Below are 25,991 nucleotides of genomic sequence, written 5' to 3'. Positions count from 1 at the left end.
GCTGGGACACCTGGGGTTGAAAGGGCAGGAACATTGTGTCTTGCCAGAAAAAAAAAAAAAAGGTAGGCTCTGAACTAAAGTGAGATCCTGTCTGTATTCAGAAAGGAGGAAACATGGACTATCAGTTGAGGTCTGGCTGGTACCACAGCCAGCTGACCAGCACAGACCTCCAGGCAGAGGAGTTCCTGGGAGTGAAATGAGGGAGTGATTGCTGGGGTATAACTTAGTTGTGGGGTGCTTGTCTAGTATATGAGGCTCTGAATTCAATTCCTAGCACCGCATAATCCAGACACAATGGTGCACACATATATTTTGGGTACATCTGGTTTTGTCTTCCAGACAAGGTCTCTCTATGTAGTCCTGGCTGGCCTAGAGCTCACTATGTAGACCAGGCCAGCATTGAACTCTCAAATCTATTTGCCTCTGCCTCATATGTGCTGGGACTAAAGGTTTGTGGTACATGTTTGTAATCCCAGAACTCAGGAGGTTGAGATAGGAAAATCAGAAGTTTAAAGTAATTCTCAGCTACTTAGCAGCTTTGAGGCCAGCCTGGGCTATATGAAACCCTGTCAGAGAGGAGAGAGGGAGGTAGGCAGAGAGAGAGAGAAGACAGAGAGACAGACAGAGAGAGACAGAGATAGAGACACAGACAGACAGACAAAGAGAGTTCAGAGATACAGAGATACACAGAGAGACAGAGATACCTACAACGTGGTTTTCCTGAAGATTTCAGGGTTGGTCATGGGGACAGGGTTGGATCTTCACGTTCATCCTTTATCTGAGAATGTGGCCCAACTTTATCTTGGACATCCTGCTTCTGAACTGTTGAAGCTCTGGACCTGGGCCTTGCTTTCTCCAGACAGTGTGAGCCCTGATTCCCACTGGGAAGATCCTACTGTATGCCATCTCTGCAATTCAGCATCAGCAATGTGTTTGAAGCTTGAAACGGCCACGCTGGGGGATTTACACCACAGGGATTGGCGGATGCTGTAAAGTCAAGGCTGCTCTTCCTTGGCTATTATTAAACTCGTTTTTGTTTTTTGTTTTTTGTTTTTGTTTTTGCTATTTGGTGCACTTTTTGAAGAGATGGATCTGATATTTTGAGTGAATTCTAATTCCTCTGAATCCTGTTCTAGTCCCTTTGTCTCAGTGCCCCATACACCTATTCTAGTGCTTCCGCTGGGAATATGTAAGGTGGAATTTTAGGGAAGGTGGAGAAGGGGGATGGATTAAGGGGACCAGAACAGTCCTGCTTGTTTTGTGGAAACAGTGGGATACTGCCCCTGCTTGAGGCAGAGCACGGCTAACTGACATGTCTTTCTAGGTCCTTGGCCATGGCACGTATGGTAAAACCCCAAAAGGTGAGTGATGTAGGTTTCTGTCCCCCCATAACAGTATCGGTGGTAGGTATACAGCACCAGGGAAAGTTTTCACTGTTCTGGGGATCTATTTATCCACCATGAATTTATTAGACACCCATGGTGTAGTGTAGGAAGCACTGGCACTGGACTTCTGAGACAAATCTAAAACAGGTCTACCTCGTGAAGTTTGTTGTTATGGTGGCGACTTTTGTCTTTTAAGTATGCTTATTTTTCGAATTTTTTAATTTTTAATTTTTTGAGACAAAGTCTCACTGTGCAGCTCTGGATGGCCTGGAACTTGTTGTGTCTTGTAGCGATAATTTTTTGCTACAGCACTTTATGCTCTCGGTGGCTCATGCTTCTAGCTACCCACCCAGGGAATCTTTGGGTCCTCAAATGAAAGATATGAACACATTAGCTTATTTTTAATATGCCATCTAGCTTAATGGCTGGGCATTGAGTTCTAAACTTCTGCCTGCTACCCTAGGCCCAATTGGGGAAGTGGAAGAGAAAGGAACACCACCAGGCCTAAGAGCCAGTATCTACCTTGCAAATGCTGTTTCATAGGTGTGCACCACCACACACAGATACTTAATTGAATTCCTTTGTAAAGGCTTACTATTTTAAGTGTATGTGTCTGTGTGCATGCATGCGTGTGTGTGTGTGTGTGTGTGTGTGTGTGTGTGTGTGTATGTGTGTGCGCGAGTGTGATCATGACTCATGCAGGTGCCTTTACAGGTCAGAGGGTAGAGGTCAGATCTTCCTAGAACTATAGGTAATTTCAAGCTGCCCTATGTGGGTTCTGGGAATCGAACTGTGGTCTCCTGGAAGAACATTTGCCAAGTGTATTACTGAAGCAGAGGAGAAAGGAAGGTCTTCATTCCTGAAAACTGGGCATAAAGAGATGGGAGACTGATCGGGAAAAGTGACATTCGACAGGGGTCTTGGAAGATGCATAGGAGTTTGCTTGTTGGCAAGAACAGTGTTTTCATCAGTCAGCAGAGCATGTGCCAGGCTCCTGTGACGGTGGGAGGATGAATGGGACACAGAAGAAGCGGGAGGGTGGTAAGGGACAGAAGCCAGATCCCGCAAGCAAACTCCTGATGTCACAAGAAGTCCTGCAACAGCTGTAACTGGAGCAATGACAGGAGCAGGCTCACTTGTCTTCTCACTTGTCTTCCAGAACCACGTGGACCTAGATATCTACCAAAGCTCATACATGGTCGACTACAAGCCCTTCGGGAAGCACAAGTACTCTAGAGTCACCTCACAAGAGGTCGGTGTTATGGAATAGAATGCAGTAAGGTGGGGTACCTTTGACAGGCCCACGCCGAGGTGTACCCTAGGAAATTACTCCATGCAACAAATCTGGTGTAAAAGGTGTTTATTGCGGAGGGGAGAAGAGGAGGAGTGATGACCTGGAGAAGAAATAGAGGCAGAGAGGCAGACAAGTGGGCATGTAGACAAACAGACAGACAGACAGACAGACAGGGAAGAAAGAGAGAACGAGAGCCATGAGAGCAAGAGAGATGAGGCAGAGAGGGAGGAGGGGGGAGGGAGAGAGAGAGAGAGAGAGAGAGAGAGAGAGAGAGAGCAAGCTGGGGAGGCTGGCAGTGCTATTATCTGCAGCACACTTCTGGAGGCAGTGTAGGTGACGCTGCAGCTGATGATGTAAGCAGTTGCTGTGTCCCTGTGAGCAGGCCAGTGAATTGCTTGTACATTAACAAGAACACTTGTCGGCCTGTTATCCATTCCATGATTCCTTGGAACAATTTTTATTTTAGATTATTTTATTTTATGCATGTTTTGCCTGCATGCATGTTTGTATACTATATGCATGCGGACCCACAGAAGTCAGAAGAAGGTGTTGAATCCACTGGAACCAGAGTTATAGATGGTGGCGAGCCACCATGCAAGTGCTGGTGCCTGACCCTCAGTCCTCAGCAAGTACAGCAAATGATCTTAACCACTGAACCATCTCTCTCGTCCCATGATTTTTGTTTTAATGCAGATATTGTGGCTTTAAAGGTTTTGCATGTTTGTGTGTGTATGCATGTGTGTGTGCACATGCATGCATGTGATATGACAAAATATACAGCACATGTAAAATTGTAAGTAATGTATGCTTACAATTTAAATAATACTGATGAAGGCCACTGAGATGGCTCAGCAGGTAGAGGTGGTTGTCACCAAGCCTGAGGTCAATACCCAGGATACACATGGTAAAGAGAGTGAGTTAACTCCTGGAGTTGTTCTCTGATCTCTACATGTACCTGGCAGTGTGTGTGTATCTCCACATGCAACATGGTGTGCACATTCATGCACAATAAAAAATTAAATGTAACAAAACTTTAAATTACACTGGTAAAACCAACACTAATGGACCCATTGGTAACTGGCTTAAACATTGCATGTGTGTTCCTTCTCTTACTCCCATATTCTGAATGTTAGCTTAATTATTCCCATGTGTTTGTAGAATTCTATTAATTTTTTTTTGTTGGTTATTTTAAGATAAGGTCTCTCGTGGTCTAGCCTTAAGCTTGCTATATAGCCAAGGATGGCCTTGAACTTAAATTTCTGATACTCCTGCTTTGACTTCTTGAGTACTGGGAAGATAGGCTTGTGCACCAGGCCCAGTTTATGTGGTGCTGGGGATTGAACTCAGAATTTGGCAAGCACTTTGTCTGTTGGCTGTGTGCCCATACTAAGCCCTCCTCCTCTTCCTCTTCCTCCTCCTCCTCTCCCTCCTCTTCCTCTTTTCCCTCCTCCTTTTCTTCCTCTCCCTCCTCTTGTCTACTCCTATCTTCTTCTTCTTCTTCTTCTTCTTCTTCTTCTTCTTCTTCTTCTTCTTCTTCTTCTTCTTCTTCTTCTTCTTCTCCTCCTCCTCCTCCTCCTCCTCCTCCTCCTCCTCCTCCTCCTCCTCCTCCTTCTTCTAATAAATAGAATTCCTTGAGCTGGAGAGATAATTCATTTAATAAAGTGCTTGCTGCATAAGAATGAGGACCTGAGTTTTATCCCTGAAGTCCACATAAAAAGCCAGGCATAGTAGCATGTCTTATCCTCCCAGTGCTAGGGAGACAGACAGACGCATCCCTGAAACCTACTGGCTATGCAGTCTAGCCTGGTGGGCACCAGTGAGTCTCTGTCTCCAAAGATCAGGTGGGCGGTTCCTTAGAAACAATACATAAAGTTGATCTCTGGCATCCACACGTACAGCTGTGCACACGACCATCCTCTTCCAGCACTCGAACACACATAAACAAGCAAACAAAATAAAAGTCTTTTGGGAGCTGGGAACCACACCTGGGTCCTCTGTAGGAGCAGCCAGTGCTCTCTCAATCTTCAAGTCGTCTCTCCAGGCCCAAACTCAATATTTTTAAAAGTAGTGTGGATGTCGTCTGGAATGCTTTGAGGGGCTCTGCCTCAGCGACTTTTTCAGTCTTCTCCTTGTTTCTACAGCAGGCCAAGCTTGACGCTCAGCTCCGGAACAAAGAGTTTTACAGGCCCCAGCCCAGCCCCAACCCCAAGCTGGAGGATGGGTATCCTGCTTTCAGAAGACCCCACATGACTGCCTTAGATTTGGGAGTCCCTGGCTTCTTCCCACCACAAGACCGGGTAACTACTAGGAAGGATGACAGCAGGTTTACCACCACCTGCCATTATGCTTACCCAGCCTCCCTGGCACTGTACCTGGCCCAGTATGACCCCTACTGGCTTCACCAGAGGGCAGAATTCCCGTGCCTCATGGAACCAGAGAGGCAGCCTGCTCCAGAAGTGGGCAAAGGCTACCTTCTACTCCCTGGCTGTCTCTGTGTTCATCACCAGAGAGTCAAGGTCCCCGTCTTGAATAGGTGGGGCCCCTTGATGCCATTTTACCAGTAGAAGTTCGAGAATACCCACTGTTTCAATGTATGAAGGAATTCCATGCCAACACTCACAGAGAAGGCACCAAAAAAAGGAATAAACCGGGAAAGATGTTCTTACACCAAGGGCTCTTGTTTCATCGTAATCTGGGCCTCATCTCAGTGCAAAGGGAGGGAAGGAAGGAGGGAAAGTCGGTGTGTGCGCTGAACCAAAATTGGTGTCATTTTATTTTTTCTACCCTTTGGGATGTGCATAGAGTGTATGTGTATGTGTGTGAGTGGTGGCATGTGTTCACATGTGGTATTCAGAGGACAATCTCAGTCCTCTAAGATAGGGTCTCTTCTGTTATGTGCTTTGGCTTACCCCAGACTAGCTGGTCACTAGCTTAGGGGGTAGAGGTGGGGAGGGGTGTGTGTTCTGCCTTTGCTTCCCTTCCAGCTGTGAGAGCACTGGAATGAAAGATGTGCTATTGCACCTAGCTTTACACGGGTTCTAGGGGGGGATTCAAACTCAGGTCCTCATGTGTACACAGCAAGCACTTTATGCCTAAGCCATCTCCCTCCCCACCCCACCCCACTCAGTGAGAGTAGTTTTTGTTGTCATTGTTTGTTCGTTTGCTTGTTTGGTGGAGGGCAGGGGTGGAAGGGTTGTACCACAGTGTCCTTGTGGTGATCAGAGGACAATCCATGGGAGTCAATTCTCTCCTACACTCATCACATGATCCTGGGGTTGAGTCATTGAGCTCAGGTTGTCAGGCTTCACAGCAAGTGTCCTCACCAGATGAGCCATCTCTCAGGCCCTTGGCGTGTTTTTGAGATGGGGTCTTATTCTATAATCCAACTGGCCTGAATTTTACTATATAGCCCAGGCTGGCCTTGAATCTTCTGGGATGCTCCACCTCAGCCTCCCAAGCGCTGAGATTAGAGCCTAGAGGCACTTATGAGTGGGTTTGTGTCATATTTTTTTTATAATTAAGAGTCTTGGGGAATCCAATGTCCTCTTCTGGAGTATCTGAAGAGAGTGACAGTATGTTCACATACATAAACAAATCTTAAAAAAAACAGAGAGTCTTTCTTTGTAACAAGTAGAATTCTCTTCTGTCCCATGTCATGGGTTTAGCAATCTCCAAGTTGATATAAGTGCAATCATGTGGGAGGGGTCACACTTTTAACTGGAACTACAGAAGCCTACTCAGGCAATAAACTGAAAAGAGCTATAAAGACAGTCCTGCTGCCAGAGTCTTACTGTTGTAGGCATCTTCTGACAGACATGAATTGAGTGGTTTTCAGAGAGCTGAAGTGTTGGCCTTTAACCTCCAAGTTCACAGGTCACCGGTATTTGGAAGTAAGGTGTTTGGGAGATAATTAGAATTGCAGGAGGCAGTGACAAGGGGGTGACCATGATGGCATTTGTGCCTTATTTTTAATTTAATTTAATTTTACTGTGTGAATGGGTGTTCTGCCTGTATGTCTGGGCACCACATACATGCTTTGTGCCCTCAGAGGCCAGAAGGGAGTGTCAGACTTACAGACAGTTGTGAGCCCTCATGTGGGTGCTGAGAATCAAACCCGGGTCCTCTGGAAGAACAGCCAGTGCTCTGTTCTTAACTACTAAGCCATCTCTCCAGCCATGTTTGTGACTTTATATGAAGAAGAAGAAGGAGAAGAAGAAAGAAGAAGAAGAAGAAGAAGAAGAAGAAGAAGAAGAAGAAGAGAAGGAGAAGGAGGAGGAAGAGGAGGAGGAGGAGGAAGAGGAGGAGGAGGAGGAAAAGGAGGAAGAGGAGGAAAAGGAGGAAGAGGAGGAAAAGGAGGAAGAGGAGGAAGAGGAGGAAGAGGAGGAAGAGGAGGAAGAGGAGGAAAAGGAGGAAGAGGAGGAGGAGAGGAAGAGGAGGAAGAAGAGGAGGAAGAGGAGGAGAGGAAGAGGAGAAGGAACAACATAAGCTGGTACGCTTGCCCCATTTCCCCATGTGATGCCCTCCACCATGCTATAGTGAAGAAAGACAGCCTCTCCCAATGTACCATACAGACTGTCATCCCTGGTCATTCCTTGCCAGTTGGAGGGACCCTTGCAAGCAGGCTGTAGAAACAAGGCTTGCATATTATGACTATTTCTTGATGTTTACAAAATGTATCACAAGTGCTGTCTTTCATGTTCATTTTTCTTTCCTAAGGCTTAGACCTTTGCATGCCCTTCTCATGAAGGGACAGGAGACCAAGTAGCTGGGCAGGAATGCACACTGTAGATTCAAACTTATATTGCAGCATGGCTTCGAGGTGAACACTACCCCATCCCACACACTCCCCTGGTGACTAGTTCTGAGAGTGCCTGCCTAAGGAAAGAACCTGGGTTCCCTAGGAAAATGTGGACACCAGGTCCAGATGGACACTGTAAGATCTGGCGTCAGCTCCTGGGATTCATGTGTGTATCCAGTTCACAGGCTGGTAAGTGATTGGTGCTGAATGGGAGAAGCCACAGAATTGGATATTGAGCTGCGGAAAGAAAGGAACAGCAGTCGGGATCTCCTGAAGATAAATATAATGGTGTGGTGGACTGGATAGATGTGGGTTAGGAAGTCTGCACTGAAATAGCTGAAACCATTCCAGTGGACCCACATTCCAGAATGTGGCCATTAATCTCCAAATGTGTGTATGTGTGTGCACACATTTTAAATTCATTTATTGCAGGAGTGGAGAGGTTACACACACACACACACACACACACACACACACACACATATATATATATATATATATATATATATATATATATATATATATAATCACTTAAAGTACCTAAAAAAGTCAAACTCAGTATTGAAGGGATGGCTAGAACACTGACATACTGACTCTTCCAAAGGATCCAGGTTCAATTCCTAGCACCCACATGGCATCTCACAACCATTTCTAACTCCAGCCCAGGGGAGTCTAATAACTATTCTAGCCTCTGAGGACACTGTATGCATGTGGTGCACAGATATACATGTAGTCAAAAACACATTAATAATCTAAGAAAATAAAGTCACATTCACTGAAAGTATAATGGCAGCCCTGCCATGTGTTTTGGGGTGAGGGAAGAATAAAGATTGTTTGATAGGCAATGTGATTCTGTAAGGTGGCTTCCATAGGTTTCTATGTTTAATGGCGTGATCCTTAATCAGTGGATGATTCAAGAAAGATTAGGAGGTATTGAAAGGTCTAAGACTCCCCAGAAGGGGACCCCACTTGAGTCTCAGGACAGCACGCACCCAAAGACACACGAGAGACCAACTTGATGAAAGTACATGAGGCGGTTTAATCAGAGCTCTGGGCCAGTCCATATCTCCATATCTCACACAGGGGATAGAGGGACTGACCCCTCGGCTCAGGGGTCTAGGGTTTATATATGGGCAGGGTGGGGAAAAGGGGGAACTTTCTCGAGGGTGCACACGATTGGTTGTTTTACTTTTTTGAACATCAGCAGGCTAAAGTGGTCCATGGGGGCAGGGTGTAGTTCTTCTTTTGGCCAGTCAGTTTCTGGGATGTTTTAACAGGCCTTTGTCTTGTGACTCCACCGCCTTTGTATCTAATTAACTGGGCCCAAACCTGCTGGCAGGCACTTTTAACTATTTAGGTTAGAGAAAAGGAATCACAGGACCCTGTTATTTTTATTAGTTTGGGCCTATTTCAAAATTCTCTTTCAGTATGGCCTTGCCAGAGTGGGTATGGCCTTGTTGAAGGAAGAGTGTCACTGAGGGGTGGGCTTTGAGGTTTTAAAAGCCCACCACACTAGGTCCAGTGATTCTCTCTCTTGGTCTGAAACTTTCAGACTAGATGTAAGCTCTAATGCCTGCCTACCAGTATACTCCCCCTACAATGATGATCATGATGACCTGAAATCATAAGCAAGCCACCGATTAAATGCTTTCCTCTATAGGTTGCCTTGGTCATGGTGCACCTTCATAGAAATGGAACAGTAATTATGACAGGTAGCATTTCAGGTGGGGAAAATTAAGTTCTAGAGGTGATTGTTTGTTTTTGGACCTGGGATAAGGGACTGAGGTGCATATTTTACATACCAAAGCAGAGCTGGCTTCCAAGTTCTCCCAGCATCCCTCAGTCCCTACCTGGCATACTCTGCCCCCAACCCTGAACTTTCCAGCCCAGAGGCTGGGTTGCTCTTCCCCACCAGAGGTTCCTTCTTATATAATCTAGACATTTTGCGTGCTCTCTCTCTCTCTCTCTCTCTCTCTCTCTCTCTCTCTCTCTCTCTCTCCCTCTCTCTCCCCTTTTCTACTCTCTCTGAGTGTGTGTCCCCGCTCCCCCTTTCCCCATAGCTACTTCACTGGCTATCAGGACAATGGTAGACTTTGACCTTAGTTAGCAGGACTCAACAACGGAGAAGCTTTTTGTTTTGTTTTGTTTTAGATATTCCTAACTGATGATAAATGACCATTGAATGCTCATTCATTCATGAGACACATATACCCCACCCCTCTCCAAGGCTCCAAGGCTTAGAGAACTCTGAGGAAGAGAGGGTGGAAAGAATATAAGACTTGGGGAAGGGGATCGAGTGTTGTGGAAAAGTGTCTTCCAGGCACGACATGGCCCTGGCACTCTTAAACTCAAAGTAGCTTCGAATACCTGCACAAAACCCACACAGGACTGGGCAGACCAACATTCTGTCACAGAAGAGGGTGAGGGAGCTTATGAAGCCACTCTCCTCCCCATAGACAGTTAATGTCTGTTGGATGAAGGAGAGACATTTTCTCCTCTGGGGTAGCTAATAAATAAGCACTTACCTGTGTTCCTGTAAGTACTGTAACTAAAACTGGTTCTCAAAGGAAAAGAGACAGAAGTATTAGTTGGAGAGAAAAAGGATCAATAGGAACATGGGAGGAACAGGCAAAGATAATGTAGGAGGGTCTGAATTTCACCAAAATACATTATATATAAGTGTGATGATGTCATAATGAAGCCCATTAACATATGATAGTAAACTAAGATGGGGCCAGTGAGACTGCTCAAAGGGTAGAGGCATCCTGACTACCTGAGTTCTGGGTCCTACATGGTGGAAGTCGAGAACTGACTCCTGAAATACGTCGTCTTACCTCCATACACATGCCGTGACATGAGCAAGCACACAAGCACACACACACACACACACATACACACGACATTTTGGCCTCACCTAGCCATGTCTGGTCACTTGACATTCCTTCTGTAGGTATGTGGTCAACCTGGGAGATGAAATTACTTGTTTGCCATTCCAGAATGTACTTTGCTAAGGGGGAACTTGAGATATTCTGAGATCTCATAATTCTTCTGCCTGATACCCTTAACTGACTTGTTTTTCTGCAAGCCATCTGAGGTATAGAAAGACCTGTGCTGTTAACAAACTTGCTGGCTTGAGTTACCAGACCTTGCAGCCCTCCTGATCATAGCGTTTGACTTTTTTTTTTTTTTTAAAGATTTATTTATTTATTTATAATTTATATGAGTACACTGTCACTGTTTTCAGACATACCAGAAGAGGGCATCAGATCTCATTAACAGATGGTTGTAAACCACCATGTGGTTGCTGAGAATTGAACTCAGGACCCCTGGAAGAACAGACAGTGCTCTTAACCACTGAGCCATTTCTCCAGCCTGCGTTTGACTCTTTCCTTTTGTTTTTGTTTTATTATTTTTTCTGTTCCTCTCCCCCCTCACCCCGACCTTGGGACTCTGTCTAGAACCCTGATATACCTCTCCTTCCTCCTCCTTTTTTTTTTTGTTTTTTTTTTTTGTTTTTGTTTTTTTTTTGTTTTTGTTTTTGTTTTTGTTTTTTTGTTTTTCGAGGCAGGGTTTCTCTGTATAGACTTGGCTGTCCTGGAACTCACTATGCAGACCAGGCTGGCCTCGAACTCAGAAATCCGCCTGCCTCTGCCTCCCAAGTGCTGGGAGCCAGAGCCCGGTTCCTCCTCCTTCTTTTTAAGGATTTATCTATTGTGCTGGAGAGATGGCTCAGCCGTTAAAGGGTAGGCTCACAACCAAAAATATAAGGGTTTATCTATTTAGTATGTACACAGTGTTCTGCCCACATGTATGTCTGGGCATAAGATCTCATTATAGATACTTATGAGCTATCATGTGGTTGCTGGGAATTGAACTCAGGACCTCTAGAAGAGCAGCCTGTGCTCTTAACCTCTGAGCCATCTCTCCAACACTCTCCTTCCTTCCTTCTTTGTCTGAGGTACACCCATTGTGGGTACATTCTTAGCCATGATAAACCTGTGTGTTGCTCCATAACAGGAACCATAGTGTCCCCTGAGGTTGTCAAGGAAACTAGAAGTGGATTTCACGAACATATCATCTATTTGTCTCCTTCTGTTTGGTCCATTCATCCGTCTGTCTGTTCCATCCTTTCCATCCTAGCACCCTAGGATGGGATTTGGTATGCAGCAGTCACACCAGAAAGAAAGTCTTCCAGGAGTCTCACCTACTGGCAGCTCAGCCTGTGTGTGCCTGGGGTAGAGTCAGTCAACTCAAGTCAGGGAGGTAATTAGTGGAAGGGGCTGACTGCTCCAGGCACCCACCTGCCCTCCAGGTCCGTCTCCCAGGCTCTCCTCACAGTATTCGAGCCTACCCTCTCGCATCTGTTTCTCCAATGATTGGATTGTTTGTACATGTTTGCTTGGGTGAATTTCCTCAACTTGTGCGTGCGGCAACTGGCATTGTCCCAGCCTTTCCCCCCAGAGTCTGCGGTCCCCAGGTACCCAGTCTGGGTCTTTCCTTTCCCTTCACCGGTTCTTTACACCAACAGTTCCTGGCGCCACTCCTCGCTGGGCTGGAGTCAGATTCCTGACACAACTGGGGGAAGCGATATAGCATTCCTTTATTTATGGTCTTTGCAAATTCAGAGGCCACGCTGTGCTCCGACTCCAGGCAGACTCAGGTGAGGATGGGTGGGTGGGTGGTGACTGACTCACAAACTAGCTATGCCCCGCGCCCCCGGGGGTGCTCCGGAGTCTGAGGTCAAAGTCCTGGAAGGACAGAGATAATACCAGCCCTTTTTCCACAATCCCAACCCAAGCCCTCCTCTATCTAATAGGAACTGCAGGGAGTTCTCTATCCCTGTCTCCGTCCTCCCTGTCTCCCCTCCTTTCTTCAAGGACAGTTCTCGACTGCTTCAATAACAACCATATGCATAATGAGTTGGCATCATCTAACCCTGGATGCTAGTACCTGCTTGGCAGGTGCATACTGACTATCTCACCTGGTTTTCTTTGCAGCAGGTTTTACTAGGCTGGGTTTTATTTGTTTGTTGAGACAGGATTTCGCTAATAGCTTTTGCTGGCTGGGAACTCAGTATATAGACGAGACTGGTCTGGAATTGATAAAGATTGGCTGGAAACTACTTCCTGAGTGCTGGGATTAAAGCCGCATCCCGTGAGCACCCCACAAAAGTCGCCTGGTCTTTGCAAGTCTGTGCTCTTTCTCTTTCCTGCCTCTTCCGTTTTTACCCCCGCCCCCCCCCCCCCCCCCGTGGGAACCTGAGACTAATCAAAGAGAACAGTTCCCTTTCTATCCAACCAGACAGAAGGACACTCAGAGTTCTGCAGATGTGCATGAGGTTTTTTTTTTTTTTTGGGGGGGGGTTGGCGACCTGGGGTGGGTGTGGTTCTTTAATTCACAGTTTAGCCATCACATCTCCACACGAACCCTGGGAGAAAGCACTCATTTTCGAGCTGAGGGAAATGAACTCTGACTTCATTCTGAGTCTCTGTGAACTCCAGGTATGTGTGAGATCCTACAAGTCGCGTCTCTTATTTAAGTCTTCACACTATGTTATTTGCAGTAGTGGATATAGATCAGAGAGCTGAAAGACAATTGTTAACAAGAATCCAGAAGCTGTGATTCCAGAAGACACTGTCCTGTCACCTGTCACTTCTGGGGGGGGGGGGGAAGCCCTCAGGGATTTTGAGAAGCAAGATGTGGACTTGTTATGCAAATATGGGTGGCCTAGAGACAGTTGGGTTATTACAAGCTACTGCAGTTGTGTTAGCTATGTGATCTTGTTCCTTGGCATGTAAAACAGCAACTGAAAATAATTGTTTTTTACCAAGAACCTAGTAAAATTAAAGGTCACATCAAATTCTATAAAACAGTACAAATCCAAGATCACTTAAGATATTGTAAATACTTCCTTCTTTTTCGTGTGTGTGTGTGTTGATGAGTTTTTGAGATAGACACTCAAGTATCTCTAGCTGGCCTCAGAAATTTTTATGGAACCCAAACTGGCTTTACCTTTCTGAACCTTCCTTCAGTGGGGTACGTGGATGTAATCCCAGCAGAAGCAGGTGAGTTTGAGGCCAGCCTGGTCTTCACATTGAGTTCCGGATCAGCCAACCAGACATAGTAAGACTTTTCTGTAAGTGAGTGAGTGAGTGAGTGAGTGAGCGGTCAAGCAAGTAGGTAGGTAAGTAAGTAAGTCAGTAAATAATATGATTCCGGGACCTCCTGCCTCCACTTCCCAAATGCTTGGGTTCCAGGTGTGAAAACACCCGGTCCTGGTGTTGTCATTTTATTCAGTTGCCATGATTGGATACGTGGTGTGTGCAGTTCTCTTGATTGGCAGCAAGCACTTTAGGTGCTGAGCTGTCTCATCTCGGGCTCCAAGGTCTGCCTAAAGTTAGCTTTAAAATTGTGCCAAGAGACCCGGGTGAGAGATGATGGCAACTTTAGTCAAAGTATCCTTCTTGTCAGTCCCAGAAGCATAGAGAGAAACTAGAGTTGCAAAGTGTAGCAAGTCCAGGGCTCTGGGGCCTCCCAGCAGGAACCTGACAGTGTTCACTTACTCAGACTTGGAAGCTAAGGGAAAGGAGGGACATCTCCTGGTTCAAGGATCTGCTAAAGAATTACTCAATAGCAGGATAAAGGGGGACATTCACACTGTGAGTAGTGTATTCAACGAGTCAGCAGCAGAAGTGGAGTTTTTAAATGGTATTTTAGGATAAATGCCAAATACAAGTTTCCAGGAGGTGGAACATTGTGAGAGCAACCAATCAACATAGTTACCTGTAGATGAAATTGTTGTCACGGGTATACAGTGCTTATAGAAGCTATTCCTAAACTTCTCCTTGGGGGACCTTCTTTTCAAAAATATATTAGTTTGTGGACTACTTTGTGTTCTACCACCTGCCAGTCATGGCAACTGAATGAAATGACAAAACCAGGACCGGGTGTTTTCATACCTGGAACCCAAGCACATAAACATATGCACACAGAAAATTTATTTCTAAAAATTGTATTTAATGCTGGGCAACGGTGGCACACTTAAGTCCAATTCTTGGATGGCAGAGGCCTGGTCTACAGACCATTTACCTTTGTCTCCTGACAGCTGCATCTGTTCTAGTGTTAGGTTCTTCCATCTTCTGTTGGAGACTGGTTCTAATGCTTTGATTTAACTGGGGAATCTGCATGTCCAAACGCTGAAGGTCCTTGTCCCCATTTGGGTTTTGATCGATCAATAAAGATGCCAGCTGCCAATGTCTGGACAAAGGGAGATGGGGTGGGACCTTTAGATTTGTGTGGGCTAGGAACTGAGAAAAAGGAGACAGAGAACACCATGAGTGGGGGTAGGGGGAGGATGGGACACAGGAGCTGCAGGACAGAAAGCCAACCAGCCATGTGAGAATTCAGGTGGGTGGCCACTGTCCACTTCCCTGACTGGGCCTGGGGTAGCAGGGGAAGGTTTAGGAGTGCCCAACCTTTGAGGTAGCCAAGGCATTTTAAAATTAACTGGTGTATGTGTGTGTGTCTTCCATTCTTGAATCCAGATAGCTCCTGGGTGAGTGTGTGAGTTTGACCCGCCGGGAGCCAAAGCAGTGTAGCTAAAACTCCATGATACAGTCTTCACTATGTATGCAGCCAAGGCTTCATGCAGTATTGTAGGGTAGTAAGGAAGGCCTTCCCTTTGGAGACCTCAGTGATTAACAGAGACAGCTCACCCATGACAGATACTCAACTACAGACTGACTTAAGCCTAGTTATTAGTGCAACGAGCTAAATTGCTTGGTTTTCTCTCTTTCTCCCTCAATCTCTGTGTGTGTGCTTGTGTGTGTGTCCGTGTGTCTGTCTGTGTCTGTTTAGAAAGTAATTGTGTTTTAAGTGAGAGAGGATCTGGAGTCAGAGGGCTCCAGCTCTAGGCTATTTCTGACCATCTTTGTGAGCTTGCTAGGTGTTGCTGGCCTGTTTCAGTAACTGTCCCACCCTCAGGCCTTTGATTCTGAAGGTACTCAGCAGAGGCATACCAGGATTAAAATGACACAAGGGCTGATTATAACATGTAAGGATTTGTAAAACCACAGACAATTCAGAACAGGAGACTGGACAAATTACTGACTGGAAATCAGAATGTCTGGGTTTTTGATCCAACCTGCTCTGGTTTTGTGATCTTGGGTAAATCATGTGACCTTTCTGTGTGGGAGTTTGGTCATGAGTAGAATGGTGGTCACTATGCTTTTGATAGCTAGTTCCCAGCTGTTGTGAGGATCAAGGTCATGAGTGGCTTAGACCAGGAAGAAATAAACTAGTTCCCTGGCATAAAAACAAAACAGGAAGCAGCAGCTGGATCAAGCTTCCCAGGAGACAGGAGAACAAGGCTGGCTGGGAGCCAAGCAGAACCATAAGCAGGGTTGCCATTAGTGTGAGTCTAATTCAATCGAGACACCTTGGAAGCATTTTCTCATGTCACAAGCTGCTCATGACTGTGTGGAGATGGAACTATTTGTAAGATAGAAAGCACACCTTTTTTCATTGTGACAAAGTACCTGCAGAGATTTATTTTGCCTCGTGATTTTGGTCCATAGTCACTTTAGCCCCATTGGTGTGGACAGAATACCACGACAGAGAGTGTGGTCAATCAGAACGTCTCACTTCATGGTAGGTGGGAGGCCAGAGACACAATGTACCCCTTAAATATACACCTGTATAAGTCCAATTCCTCCAATCGGCTCTCACCAACAGTCCATTAAAAAATGTGTTTGTGTGTGTGCCTGAGGGTATGTATGTGCACCATATGTGTGCAGGAGCCCAAGGAAATTAGAAGAGGTCACTGGATCATTGCAGTTACAAGAGTCTGTGAGCTATTATGTAGTTTGGAAGCCAAACTTAGGTTAAGTGCTCTTGACCACTGAGTCATCTCTACAGGCTCCAGTTCATCTAATTATGAACTAGCCCATTGATCAGATCCATACCCTCATGAGCCAATGGCTCTTCCAAACCTCTACGGTTCTGCGTTTGCATGTCAGAGACAGAGCCTTCAATGCGCCCTTTGCCGTGGACCCACCACATGGCTGTGACAAGCTGGTTTGCATTCAACAGCTCAGAGTGCCACACTGTTTCGTAGAATCTCCTGAGACATGGGCTCCTGAGCATTCCTGTGTAGAATTATTTTGATTGGGTTTATTGATACGGGAAGACTCATCTTAATTTGGGGCAGTAGTATTCCCTCCGTAGGCAATCCTGGTCTGTATAGAGACAGCAGGCTGGGCACTCATGTCTCCTCTCTGCTTTCTGATGCAGATGTGATTCAACCAGCTACCACACACTCCTTCCCCATCACTTGATTTTCCCACTATTGTGGATTGTTCCTTGGGACTGTGAGCCAGTTTCTCCTCACTTCTTGGAGTTGCTTTGGTCTTGAGTATTTCAAGAAGTATATCTCAGCCACAGGAAAAGAAAAAGTAAGACAGGCACAGCTGGGAACTAGGCCTACACCGATGGACCTAATTAGCAATACCATCTTCCTTTTTTCTGTGAGCTTTCCCTTTGGGGAATGGTCCTCTATACTCCCAGTCCTTGGCACAGAAGCTATCTTTGACTATGAATCTTGTGAACTTGCCTTGGATAAGCTTAAGAATTAGTTTTCATGGAGCTGGAGAGAGCTCTGTAGTGGCTGGTGTTCTCTTGCTAATTGTGTTACCCCCCAAAAACCTGTTTGCAGTGTCCTTAAAGGAGGCCTACCCGCAGCTGGCTCTGATTGGTAATAAAGAATTGGCCTACAGTCAATGGCTGGGCAGAGGGAGATGGGGGCGGGACCTTTAGATTTGCACGGGCTAGGAACTAGAAAAAAGGAGATGGAGAATCATGATTTGGAGGGACAGGGATCAGATTTAGAGCTGCAGAAGGAAAATCATCCGAAATGCAGATGAAAAGGAATGCAGCCCCCAGAAGAGCTGCCCAAGATGCTTCTTGGGCAGCAAAGACTAGGGAGCTGCTGCCCAGAAGGAGCCACCAGGGCAACAAAGATAAAATATAGAATTAGAGGACATTAAGCCAGGATTGCAGGAGGGAAATATGTGGGAAAATTAGAACTACTGCCCAGCTTTTGAGCTAGCCAAGGCAATTAAAATTAACTGGTGTGTGTCTGTGTGTGTGTGTGTCTTCCATTCACAAATCCAGGTATTTCCTGGGTGGGTGCACATGTGCGATCAGGAGGCAAAGTGGTGTAGCCTTTTACTGCTACAGAGCTCAGCAGTTAAGAGCACTTGCTGCTCTTTCAGAGGACCTGAATTTGGTTCCCAGCATCCACATCCAGTTGTTTTACAACCATCTCCAGGGGACCTGATGTCCTCTCTTCTACCCACCACTGGTACCTGTGCACATAGGGCAGATATACACACATACACTTATGTAAAAACAAAAAAGAAAACTTAAAAAAAAAAAAAACCAAACCTTTCAGAGTCCTATAATCCCATTTTGTAAGTTAGAAGACCACCATTTAAAAACTTTCTAAAACCACGCAATGCTCATGCACACCTTTAATCCCAGCACTGGGGAGACAAGTGCAGGCAGATCTTTGAGTCTGAGGCAACTATAATTTAAAAAAGTTTTATTAAATCATTTAGACTTGAAAGAAGTCATAATAGTTAACACACTTATGTGCATTCTGTACACCACCAACCCAAATGGATTGATTTCAGAATTTTTATAAATAAAAAATAAACATATTTACAGGAAAAAATGAAAACATGTTAGCAAGTTGAGATGATTAAACTTACCTATAATCAGTATGGGAGATGTACCCATTTGTAGTATTAGATTTAAGATAGGATTCTACTAGAATAAAAATTCCATAATTAAAGAAGTTAGTTGTTATAGATAATCCATTTCTTACTACACTTTTTTATTTAAAAAAAACCCCTCAAATCGGATCTTTTGACCAATACCTAAAAAGCTTCATTTTCCCATTATTGGAGGTAAAAAGTACAAGAAAGCTCACAGTGTTCCCTAGACCCGCCTAAAGAATGAAGCTGCAGACTATGACACTATTGACATAAATGGCGACCAGCTTGTGCTATGTGCCTTCCAAAATAGTGCAGACGGGTCAGTGTTCACCAGGGACAAGAGCAGAGTCAGCTTTCTAACTGTCACTTCCAAAATCACCCTTGCATCTCTAGAAAGCACGTTTCTAGAACATGCAGTCACCATGTGAGAGGGTCTTTTACACTTTTGTGCTTTAAAGACATTTCCAGTTCAGATCATTTCAGGATCTCTTCTACCTCCTGGTGAAACGTGAAGGTTCTAAAGCTTGACCAGCTAGTCTCGGGACACCAACAAGAAACAAGTCCACGTGTCACTTACATAGCCCTTTCCTTGAAGTTCAGTTAAGATCAAACTGGGTTAGGCCCATAATCCAGCCTGATCTCGAGTAATTGGTCCCAAGTCAAATTGATCAAAGCATAAAAATCTGAGTCCACCGCTGTGGAGAGCCGCATTCCTCCAGGTGGCTGCTCCATCAATCACCTCGAGGGTTGCTGGCCCAACTGAAGGCTAGTTGCCAGGCAGTGGGCTGTACGAGCTGCTGGGCTGTCTGGAATGTTTTGTTCCGGATGAACTCATGGAGCGGGATCGCTGTCTCAGAACCGTTTTCCCGGGAAACTCCAAGTTTTCAAATACAGCATTTTCAATGATGTCTGTGGCTTCAGGCCTCTCCGTGGGGGATGGAGACAGCATGTCTTGAACCATCGTATGCTGAAACATAAAAATGGTTTTGTGTTAATAGCTCTAGATTTAGATTAAGCAGTTCTTTAAGTCATGGAAAATAATAAACACATAGATATATATGTGTACACATACTCCCTTGCTTACATGTATGCACTGGGTACATGTGTGCACATGCATATTCTCCCCCACCTCCTCTAGAAGCAAGAACACAGGGCTCTGCAAGTGATAAGTATAAATGGTCTCTATTTGGTTACACCCTCAGCTCCAGCCAAACTTCTGTGTAACTGTTTTAGCCTATGAACCATATCTGATAAGACAGCTTTCACAGAAGCCCCACAGCAGCCCTGGAGAATGACAGTAAAGAGCATGGCCGAGCTCCATTACCGCGTGTCCGTGTAGTGGTGGCGTTTGTAGAGGTGGCATATGCGTGTGTGCATGTGAAGTCCCCTAGAGACTAGGGAGGAGCAGGCATCCTGAGCTCTGTCACTCTCCACCTTATTCCTTATTCTCTCACTGAACCTGGAGCCAACTAGTCCTAGTGGTCCTCCTGTCTCTGCCTTCTACATTGCTAGAGTTAAATAATGTGTGTGCAGGCATGACCAACTTTGTGTGTGTGTGTGTGTGTGTGTGTGTGTGTGTGTTAGGGACTCCAACTTGGGTCCTCAATAAGCACTCTTACCCACTGAGTCATTTCCATGGCCCTTGCTGCCAAGCCTGATGACCTGAGTTGGCCTCTTAGATCCCATGTGGTAGAACTAAACCCCTTAAGTTGTCCTTTAACTTCCATATGGTGTGCACATACATACATACATACATACATACATGCACACACAGACATGCACCCTCCCACACATAATAAATACATACATTTACGAATAGGCAGCAGGTTGAATTTAGCCTGTTAGCCTTGCTGCAAACGTACAGAGGCTACTTGGGTGTAAAAAAGTGTTTTTATAATGAAATGATTTTAGAATCACATCCTTGAGGCATAGATGTCACCTGATTTTTAAAATAGATTCATTTTACAAAAACACATGAATTTACAATAGTCTCAATAAAGCATTTTTAAAGGCGAGATTTATCAATGTGTAAACATTAAAGTGATAAGCTCGTGGACCCCCACAGTATGGGAAATAAGTTACAAAACGACATGATGTTGCAGTGTACCTTTAACCCGAGGACCTCTTAATCTTCCACTAATCTTCTAAACCACCTACTGTGTGGCCTAAACCTCAACTGGAATGAAGAGCAACTGTGTCCCTCTGTTTAACAATAAGCCATCTTTAGAGACCACCCCCCAAGTTATTCTGTTGCTACTTTATAACTTTAATTATGCTACAGTTATGAATCATAATGTGAATACAATGATCACAGTTGACCCCTGTGAAACCTGTTTAGGTCTGAAGGAGTCGTGACGCCCACGCTGATCACCATTTATCGAGAATGCTGGGTGTCTCCTCTGAAAAGTCAAGCCTGACCAGCTGACTGCTAAGGACCCTTTGTGTTAAGGGAGTCTTAAGAACAACTGAAGCACTTACTACAATGAGGAATGTTAGAGAAGGAGCTGAAAGTTATCCATACCTCTTGGGGATATTTCTGAGTGAACAGTGGTGGGAACTTGAGATTTCTTACATCAGTTAAAATCTAGAAAGAAAGAAAGCACTAGTTAATCTTTTAACTTTATTTTGTCATATGTCCATTTCTCACACATGCTGGACAAGCACACTGACAACACCCCAGCCTGTCTTTTCCCTCTCCTTCTTATTTTTATTAATGTGCACGTGCTTATGTGCATTCTGTGTGTGCTCATGCCTGTGTGTGTGCATGAGCACGCAGGCAGCCCAGGCGTTAGACCCCTAGAGTACAAGTATGCACTGCCTGCCGTATGTCGGTGCTGGGAACTGAACAACTGTCATCTAAAAGGACAGCAAGGGCCTTGGAGCACTGAGCCTTCTACTCTCTAGCCCCAAACCTTCTACTTTCTTAACAGTGCCTATGATGAACTGATTCACTCCACAAATATGATTCTTCATTCTTTACTTGGCTGGATCTCCTTTTTTGTTTTGTTTAGACAGAGCTCACTAGGTAGCTAGCAGACTTAACTGGCCTGGAACTTACTCTGTATACCAAGCCAGCCTCCAACACACAGAGGGATCTGCTTTGTTTCTGCCTTCCAAGTGCTGAGATTAAAGGTGTGCATTACCACGCCCAACTAGGACTGTCTGCCTGAAAACCTATGCTCAGGATTTGTTCTGAGAAGGCAAAACTTAGCCAAGTGCCATTTGGCAGCATGTAAGTCTGTGAGTGCATGGCCACTTGTCCTCCTACTGTACCGGTTTCCTCCAGCCAACTGTCCCTACTGTTTCCCTCCCCCACTCATGGTGCCCTCCCAGCTCCCTCTGGCTTTGCAGTGGTCACAAAGTTGCCAAATGCAAAATAGTGTTAAGGTCATGAAGAACCGGTACCAGCAGAACATCTAGGAATAACCCTGTTGCTTTCATGACCCCCTTCGCTCCTAGTTTAACTGTCTAGTGGCATCAAGAATAAACTTAATGACACTGCAGAGTTCAGCTGTGCAGTCACAACTGCATGTAACTCCAGCTCCAGGGGCACCTGCATCCTCTGACATCAGCAGACACCTGCACTCTCTCACACACCCACATAGTTAAAAAAGAATAAATGTAACCTTCCTTAAAAACACTTGAAAATTTAAATAATCTTCTCCATCAATCCTTTGGGTGTGTGACATACTTACCCTGACTCGTTCCATCTGTGTGCTGAATGGGTAAAGGAGTTCAAACAGAATCAAGCCTAAAGAGAAGATGTCCACTTTATGGGAGTAGTTGTTTCCATGAATCTGAAACAGCATAAAGACATGTTTAAAAAAAAAGTCACCCCAGAGAGAGCACATCATTACAGTATTAACACAGAGATGGCTCAGGTCCTATGACAGCATCACTGAACCTGAGTTCAGCTACCTCTGGGTAAAACGGTTAGCAAAGAGTTAATCTCTAAGTCCCTGTCCTGCCCCCTTTCACTGTGGGCAGGTGTAATTACACCACTCAGCATCACAGAGGGAAAGCCCAGGTAAGGCTCCAAAGAGATAGCATCAGCATAGTTGGCAGAAACTTGGAGCCAGTGCTCTGGAGTCTGTAAGGGCCGCTCAGCCCCCCTGAGGTGAAGCTTTTCAAAGCGACACTACCTGAAGGCAATCTCATTTCTAATCACCGGAGTCCTGAAGTCGGTCATTACTGCAAGCCACTAATCAGCCTGTGAGCCGTCATTACACACTTAATTGCAGACTGCTCTGCATGCATAGCTCTATTTTTCATGTGCATATTTCTTGTGCTTTCCCAGTCCTGCAGGGAAGAGACCTGCTGCTTTTGTGTTCCTTTCCCATCATTCAGCACTGGGCTAAGTACAAAGCGGGCCCTCAATAAATACCTGATAGCACCGAGGCAATGAATCACCTCTGGTCTGCTCTATTAAGGAAAGCCCCATTCAAATGCAAAGCAAACTCCTGGAGCCTCAGGAGAGCCCTTTTATTTATGAACATTTCCTTAGGCCAGTTACTTGACCACAGGTAAACAGCCCTGGAACTGGCTCACCTCAGAGCTGCTGTACTAGGGGGAGGGAGAGGGGAAACAGGTGCTGCGTGGGGGAGCTGCTGTCAGGGTGGAGGCCACCACCCCCTCTCCTCCACACCACTCTAGGTATCTGCCTCTTTGGTTCCTTCTATGCAGATGGCTGGCTTCAGTTCACAAAACAGCAGGTGGTTCCACCGACTGTATCAGCTGAGTACCCACCATGCTATGATCTACAGTGATCAAGTAGCCTACTGAACTGTCAGTCCCTTGCCTGCCACCCTCCCCCACCTCTGTGGCTTGGGAAGGGGTCAAAGAAAATGTGTCCAAGGACATTGCCAACAGGGGTACAGGGGAAAAAGATACCCTCATACAATATTTGGGCAACGTAAGCTGACTCATTCACAGCTGATACTCAATCCCATCAAATTCTGCTCATGACAGAGTTGATGAAGATTTGACAGAGGTGCTGAGCCAATTATCCAAGTGGTCAGCCAGTGCCCTTAGCTGCCAAGTCATCTCTCCAGCCCCACACATTTACTGCAATTGTATGAATTTGTGGAGACTGAGCTACGGTTTGAAGACACCTTTTACTTAGTGTTTGAAGAGCAGTTGGTTGACCTCACCACAAGAGGGCAGCAGGATGGGCAGTAACTAGAGTATTGCCTGGAACTATAGCTGAAGGCCGGCAATGGTGAATTTTACAAAAAGTGAAAGCAAATGCTAGCACACACCTTTAATCCAAGCACTCAGAAGGCAGAGGCAGCTGGATGTCTGTGAACTCAAGGCCAGCCTGGTCTACAGACTGAGTTTCAGGGCAGGCAGGGCTATATGGAGTAACCTGTCTCAAAAAAAAAAAAAAAAAAAAAAAAAAAAAAAAAAAAAAAAAAAAGTGTGACTGCAGGACTGCAGACCCTGGTGGACTGGGAAACTGGGAGTCCTAGTTGTAGTTTAATCACTGTGCACTGCATCATGTAGTTACAAGTAGTAACTACAAGGAAAATAATGGAAAATAATGGTTTAAGTCTTTAAAAGACAGGACTTCTCTGTGTAGCCCTGGCTGTCATGGAACTTGCTGTAGACCAGGCTGGCCTCAAACTCAGAGGCCTCTGCCTCCCAAGTGCTGGGATTAAAGGTGTGCACCAACACCGCCTGGGCTGAAATTAATTTTTAAAATGTTGTTTTATAAAATTATCAAAGTATTGTGCTTCATTTGTTGCCTCCTTCCCCCAAACCCATCTTTTTCTGCTGGCCATGCTCCTTCTTTCTCCCAATAGTCCCACCATGCCTTCAGGTAACATGGCGAGATACTAACCTTAACAGCTTATGCTTTAGAGGGGAGGAAATCATTTTACAGCTGAAAACACTATGAAAAGTATGCATGTACATGCTAGCAGGAGGTGGGGTGGGAGGGTGCGCTGCTGTGGGGGGGGGGCAGGGGTAGGTGGGTACTCTGCTGTGGTAGGGGGCAAGGGTGGGAGGTGCACTGCTGTGGGGGGCAGTGGGTGGCTATAGGGGATTAGGGGTGCGTCAGTGATCTGCTGTGTGTGGGAGGGCTTTTCCAGTGAGCCCTTCACTAAGAAGCATCCAGAGTCAGTAATTCCTACTTTGCTTCCACATTACTTAAAATGTAAACATGATTTTTGTCCCTGTAAACAATGGCTAATTTTTAATTGTTAGCTCTTTGAAGTGTACTTATTTTGTGTGTGCCTGCACGCACATGCCACAGTGCTCCTGTACAAGTCAGGTAACCACCACTAGGAGCTGCTCTTTCCTTCAACAAGGTGGGTCTCAAGGATAGAAATCAGGTTGGTGCATATGCCTTTACCCAAGTCAGTTCACGACTGACTTTTAAAAATTCGATTAAAACCTTTTTATATCATTTCTGATAATATACTGATGTATTAAAAGGTTAAAATTCCAAGGGCAGTTGACAGTTCAGGACTCCCTTTGTCTCTTCTCTTGGGACCAGATGTATACTTAGAACATTTTGATATTCCACCCTGTTTTTTTATTTTTCCTTCACTAAGTCTTAGCTACATCACTGATGAAGCCGAGCAACTACTTAGGCCAACGGATTTCTCTCTGTGACTCATAATATTTCTGCAGCATCCTTTTTATTTTTTTCTTCCTCTTAAGTAGACTTGCTTAGAGAAACTTATTGTTTTGATTTAAAACTATTAAAATCAACCTGGAGATGCTGTTTTATTGTCGTTGGTTTGCTTGCTATCCTGTGGCTCCTCCTCTCCAGCCCAGCACAAACCACAGGCATTCTTAAACAAAGAAGGCAGACAAAACAAACATATGAAGCAGAGGCTGGAGTGGAGGGCTTAAGGGCTGAGCTATATGAGACCCTGTCTTATAACCAAAACAGACAGAAACACATTTAAGTCCAAATAGACATTTGAAAACTATAGATTTTAGTATTTTCCATTTCTCTATTAACATATTGTCAATGTGTTGGCGTGATCTGTGTGTCTCCTTCCCCACATCCCGTCTCTCTTTCTCTTTGGGTGTTTGAGGCAGGTCTCATTTTGTAACCTAGGCTGGATCTGAACTCATGGCAATCCTCCTGCTACAGCCTCCCAACTGCTTGGATTACTGCCTCGAGCCACAATGCCTGGCTCTCAAAGTCTCTTTTCAGGTTCTGGTTCAGAGGTGACAGCATGTTTTATGGTTGTATTTTCTCACTCCAACTCCAGGGTGGGACTGTGCTCCCTGGGGCAGAATTGCTTTCATAATTTTTAGGCTGTGTATTACTGGGTACTGTACCAAGACCATGGGAAAAGACTCATTAGGCACAGCCATCTCACGGCTTAGCTACCTTCAAGTCTGAAAGACTCACCTGCTCTGGGCTCATGTATAGCTTGGTCCCTACTTGTCCCGTGTGTGTAGCATAGGCTGGCATTGGAGTCAGTACAGTCTGCTCTTCTTCATCCTGGTCCATGGCAGTCACTAGCCCAAAGTCCCCAACTTTGACCACATCATCCATTGTGAAGAATATGTTGGAAGGCTGGGAAAATAATAATAATCATAAAAGCACAGTGAGTATTTACAGAGAAGGGAAAAAAGCCAAAATAATTATATGATTTTTAGAAAAGAATTAAAAGCAGCTCAATATTCTAAAGGTTATGACTCTTTAAAAGGAGCTGCTGTCCCGTGAAGAGGGGTAGCTGGCCAACACTAAACGGATTCCGGTTTTTTTTTCTGTGTTT

General features: G+C 45.2%; 2 protein-coding genes across 3 annotated transcripts in view; one reads left to right on the top strand and one right to left on the bottom strand.

The window, feature by feature from the left end:
- Window positions 1–1,328: 1,328 nt before the first annotated feature.
- Spmip9 (sperm microtubule inner protein 9) lies at window positions 1,329–5,346 on the top strand. The gene is made up of 3 exons (XM_034512520.2): window positions 1,329–1,361; window positions 2,545–2,637; window positions 4,821–5,346. Exons 1-3 carry the CDS (start codon window positions 1,335–1,337, stop codon window positions 5,241–5,243), a joined length of 543 nt encoding a protein of 180 aa, XP_034368411.1. The 5' UTR covers window positions 1,329–1,334; the 3' UTR covers window positions 5,244–5,346.
- Window positions 5,347–18,062: 12,716 nt separating this feature from the next.
- Window positions 18,063–25,991, bottom strand: part of Eif2ak3 (eukaryotic translation initiation factor 2 alpha kinase 3) — a 63,130-nt gene continuing 55,201 nt past the window's right edge. Inside the window, exons 14-17 of one of the 2 annotated variants that reach the window (XM_034511976.2) lie at window positions 25,622–25,789; window positions 21,948–22,049; window positions 20,774–20,836; window positions 18,063–19,219 (exon numbers count right to left, since the gene is read on the bottom strand). In XM_034511976.2, the coding sequence (XP_034367867.1) occupies window positions 19,019–19,219; window positions 20,774–20,836; window positions 21,948–22,049; window positions 25,622–25,789 (534 nt within the window). In that variant the 3' untranslated portion in view covers window positions 18,063–19,018. The remainder of the gene's footprint in view (window positions 19,220–20,773; window positions 20,837–21,947; window positions 22,050–25,621; window positions 25,790–25,991) is intronic. The other variant, XM_034511977.2, reaches the window with a different exon arrangement.

The sequence above is a fragment of the Arvicanthis niloticus genome, chromosome 9 (assembly GCF_011762505.2).
Source record: "Arvicanthis niloticus isolate mArvNil1 chromosome 9, mArvNil1.pat.X, whole genome shotgun sequence".
NCBI lineage: Eukaryota > Metazoa > Chordata > Mammalia > Rodentia > Muridae > Arvicanthis > Arvicanthis niloticus.
Note: the sequence above shows the minus strand (reverse complement) of the source record. Positions and strands in the feature narration are given on the sequence as shown.

What these genes read in the sequence shown, in the direction of transcription:
- Spmip9 (XM_034512520.2), top strand. Translation starts at nt 1,335, where the DNA reads ATGGCACGTATGGTAAAACCCCAAAAG. An exon ending in GTATGGTAAAACCCCAAAAG is followed by an intron (nt 1,362 to 2,544) that starts GTGAGTGATGTA and finishes CTTGTCTTCCAG; the next exon opens with AACCACGTGGACCTAGATAT. An exon ending in CTAGAGTCACCTCACAAGAG is followed by an intron (nt 2,638 to 4,820) that starts GTCGGTGTTATG and finishes TTGTTTCTACAG; the next exon opens with CAGGCCAAGCTTGACGCTCA.